The sequence below is a fragment of the Anastrepha obliqua genome, chromosome 5 (genome assembly GCF_027943255.1).
Source record: "Anastrepha obliqua isolate idAnaObli1 chromosome 5, idAnaObli1_1.0, whole genome shotgun sequence".
Taxonomy (NCBI): Eukaryota; Metazoa; Arthropoda; class Insecta; order Diptera; family Tephritidae; genus Anastrepha; species Anastrepha obliqua.
Genome location: NC_072896.1, coordinates 40,789,529 through 40,793,031, shown reverse-complemented (window position 1 = coordinate 40,793,031; position 3,503 = coordinate 40,789,529). Strand labels below are relative to the sequence as shown.

The 3,503-nt window shown below is 34.5% G+C and overlaps 1 protein-coding gene across 1 annotated transcript; it reads right to left on the bottom strand.

Moving 5' to 3' along the window:
* Positions 1-531: 531 nt before the first annotated feature.
* LOC129249441 (uncharacterized) lies at positions 532-3,489 on the bottom strand. The gene is made up of 4 exons (XM_054889257.1): positions 3,182-3,489; positions 1,553-3,123; positions 1,450-1,492; positions 532-975 (listed from the first exon to the last, which is right to left on the bottom strand). The coding sequence occupies exon 2, from the start codon at positions 3,094-3,096 to the stop codon at positions 1,573-1,575; it is 1,524 nt and encodes a 507-aa protein (XP_054745232.1). The 5' UTR covers positions 3,097-3,123; positions 3,182-3,489; the 3' UTR covers positions 532-975; positions 1,450-1,492; positions 1,553-1,572.
* Between the last annotated feature and the right edge of the window lie 14 nt (positions 3,490-3,503).

The following is a 3,503-nucleotide window of genomic DNA, read 5'->3' as shown; positions in this document are numbered from 1 at the left end:
GAGCGTCTATTTATCAGGTCAACAAAATTTTTAAATAAACACTGCGCTCTTTTGATGTTTCCAGTCAGGCGGTCTTAGTGGGACACCCAATGGTATAGTAAGGTAGCTTTTTCGATTTTATGCGGATTTAATATACCCTACTTTCTTCACAGAGCTTCGCGTAAGATCAACTTACGCTCAGTTTCACTAATCAATTTTAAATTTATCAAACTATTCAAATTTAAAGTTGTACAATTTCAAAACGAAACTTTGCTATTTTAAGTTTTAACAGCCTGATAAATTTTAAAGTTTACTGCTGAAACCGAATATTAGAGTCTAAAAAAGCTGCACTGGTAAGCTAAAGTATTTCTCCTGTTTTCTAGTATCGCACCAAGAATCAGATGCTCTGACGTTTAGGCGGAGTTGTCGCAAAAACTATTTTAAATGACAATAAAATATTCAATAAAATACTTAATACATATTAATTTCTGTTTTTAGTTAAAATACAATTTATTTTCAAAATTATTCTTAAATAGTATTATACAATTCAACGAATACATGAGTACTTTGGCTTTTTTGATACTACAGCTAATAAAAATGCAGTATTAATGCCTGCATCAATTGCAATAAAAAATTAGAACACAAAAAATTAAGTACAAACGATTTTAAAGCCTACAAAATATGTGAAATATTAACGAACTTTGGCATAAGTACATGGCATGGTATGTATAATAATACGATTTCATATAGCATATGTATAAAAATTCAATTGCATTGCAAATATAATTTTAATTTACAAAGCTCTACAAAATAAAAATATGCTATTTTTTAAATGTTATACATATATATACAAATACAAAATATCCGCTCAGAAAACGCCTTTTTCTTCAACTGAATCTGCTCATACATGCCAGTATATGTGTATTAAAATCTCAAAAGAAGTCCAATCGACATCATGTCCCTTATATCTAAAATGTTGTACTAAATGCTGGTACACTGCAAAGAAATAAAATTTTATATAATTTCTTTTATTTCGTATGTGCACAATAACGTACATAAGTATATAAGAATATGTGTATAATATTGTTATGGACAGAGAAATAGTTCATATTTCCCTTAGAAAAAGTTTAATATATATGAATGATCTTGTTAGACTGTCGATAAATCGGTTTCTGTAACTTTTTTTTAGAATTTTTTTCAAAAATAGAAGCTTTTAACTTTATTGTTAACATTTAAGCACAGTAAATCATTATTTGGACTAAAGTTCTTGACAATAATTGACATGACAAAATAAAAACATTAACTTGTGAAATATGTAGGTATGTTTATGCAGTGTATGCATCAGTTTTAAAACGAACTACCGTTTTTCATAATAATTTAAAGGTTTTCTGCATTAATGTAAGCTAAATTGCGTATTTATAATCTAAATATTTTACATATCTCTATCCAAAGTTTTACAAAACAACTCACTTTATCTTGATTTCAGGAATTGAGTTCTCCCAACATGATAGATCTACGGATAACGATATATTGGTAAAATCTCAATAAATAGATATTAACTCAATAAATATACCTGATAAGGTGCACGATATTCTACTCACTAATCGAGTAAGCTTTCCGCACGCATTTACTATGACGGGTGATCCGACATTCTTCGCTGTCAGGTTCCGCTTCGAAATCAGCACCGTGTGTAGACGATTTAATAAGGGCACATGTTTTTATAAAATCTATTGTTGAGTAACCCAATGAAGATTCTTCTTTATTTTCCAATTCTTCTGCACTTCCATCAATTTTCTTTGTTGTCTTCGTTGTGTTTGTAATCGATGTTGTCACAGTGGTGAGCACCTTTGTCGCAGACGTGGCACTGTTTCGTGGTGTATCAGGAGGGCCAATTGTAGGGCACCCTCTGTCAATACTTTCAATGCAATCAACTGTTGGCAATGACAAACCACTTCCTACATGTAGCTTAGGAGAACACAAGGTCGGACTACGAGGTTGGTCTAAGTCAAGAACAATATAATTGACTGCACTTGTTTCTGTTGATTTTAACTGATTCGACTGCTGATCCTTGGACATATCTATCACATTAACAGTTCTCCCTGGTATAGCAGACGACGTAGCTTGTGGAGGAAGAATAATATTTAAGTCTTCCCGGTTTAAATTTTCATAGCAACGCTCCTGATTTCGTCCTACGTTCCGTACATCTCCAATACCTCCAAAACCAAAATTACTAGCACCAAATGTGCCACTATCAACGTTTGCATACATGTGCAGAATCTCCGATGATGGAGTTAACATAGGTGCACATTCTTCAGGAGGTATGTCCAAAGACGAATGCTTAATAAAATTTTTACTCGCTAATATATTAAATGCATTGTTGGGAGCATTTGATAAATTGTTGTTATGCTCAACTTGTGACCGCAAAGGATGCTCCGAGTATACATTACTATTAGCAAGCGCATTGGAAGAATTAGGTGTGTTGACATACATTCCTCGCCCGCTAGGATAACGTGGGCTTTGAATATGTACTACTTCATTAGTGGCAAATGATAAACTTGGTGCAGAGTCTGGAGAATCCAGACTTAGTGGACTGCTACTAAAAGAATCACGCAATGCTCTGGCGCGATGTAAAACAGAGATTCCTGCTGTCGTATCCACTACCGGTGTTGGCTCTAAATAGTTGTTCGTTGGGTGTACATTTTCTGATCGTCCAAGTATATGTGATGGATGATCACGGTCACGGTCGCGGTCACGCTCACGCTCACCAAACGGAAAAACTTCGTCCGTCACAAGTGCCACTGCATTTATGTAACTTTGAAAGAGATGGTACAACTGATCCGCCCGTTGACAGCGAAATTTATAAATTCCAGGGCCTGTCATACAACGACGACCAGCCTCAAAAGAAAAAACATCGCCATTGACACCATATCTGCGTAGATGCTGCAGAGCCCATACAACACGTTGATTTGACCGTGTACAAAAAATCAATTCCCTCGGCGTTAGTTCCAAGAATCCTGTGCGTCCCAGGTTTGTCGAATCGGAGTGAAGTCGCACGGCTCGGAAAACGTTTTCGCCTTTTAAATCGCTTAATTTCTTTGTACTGTTTATGCATCCCATTAGACACGCAAAAACGGCTTCGGAATACTAAAGCAAAACATTCTCAAATTTGCGATTAATTCTGTGAATTGACAGAACAACTTACAACATAAGAGTTGCACAACAAGTTGTACGAATCAAGTTGTTTAATATCGTGAACCACTTTATTAAGGCCAAAACCCAAGCAATTCAATAACGAAATCGATATAACGTAAATTGACCATCTATCTATTTCAATGGCGTTTTAATTATATTAACGTAATAGAATAAAATGATAAAATATCCAGTTTTCTAAGACTTTTTTCGACCGGCTCGTTCTATCAATCCTTTTTTCATTGTGGCTTAGAAATTTAGAAGACGACTTCTTGTGTAATATTCTATTTATATCTATATTTTAAATAATTAGGACAGAGACTCGTATAAAAACG

Coding starts and splice junctions, on each gene's coding strand:
- LOC129249441 (XM_054889257.1), bottom strand. CDS start 3,096: ATGGGATGCATAAACAGTACAAAGAAATTAAGCGATTTAAAAGGCGAA.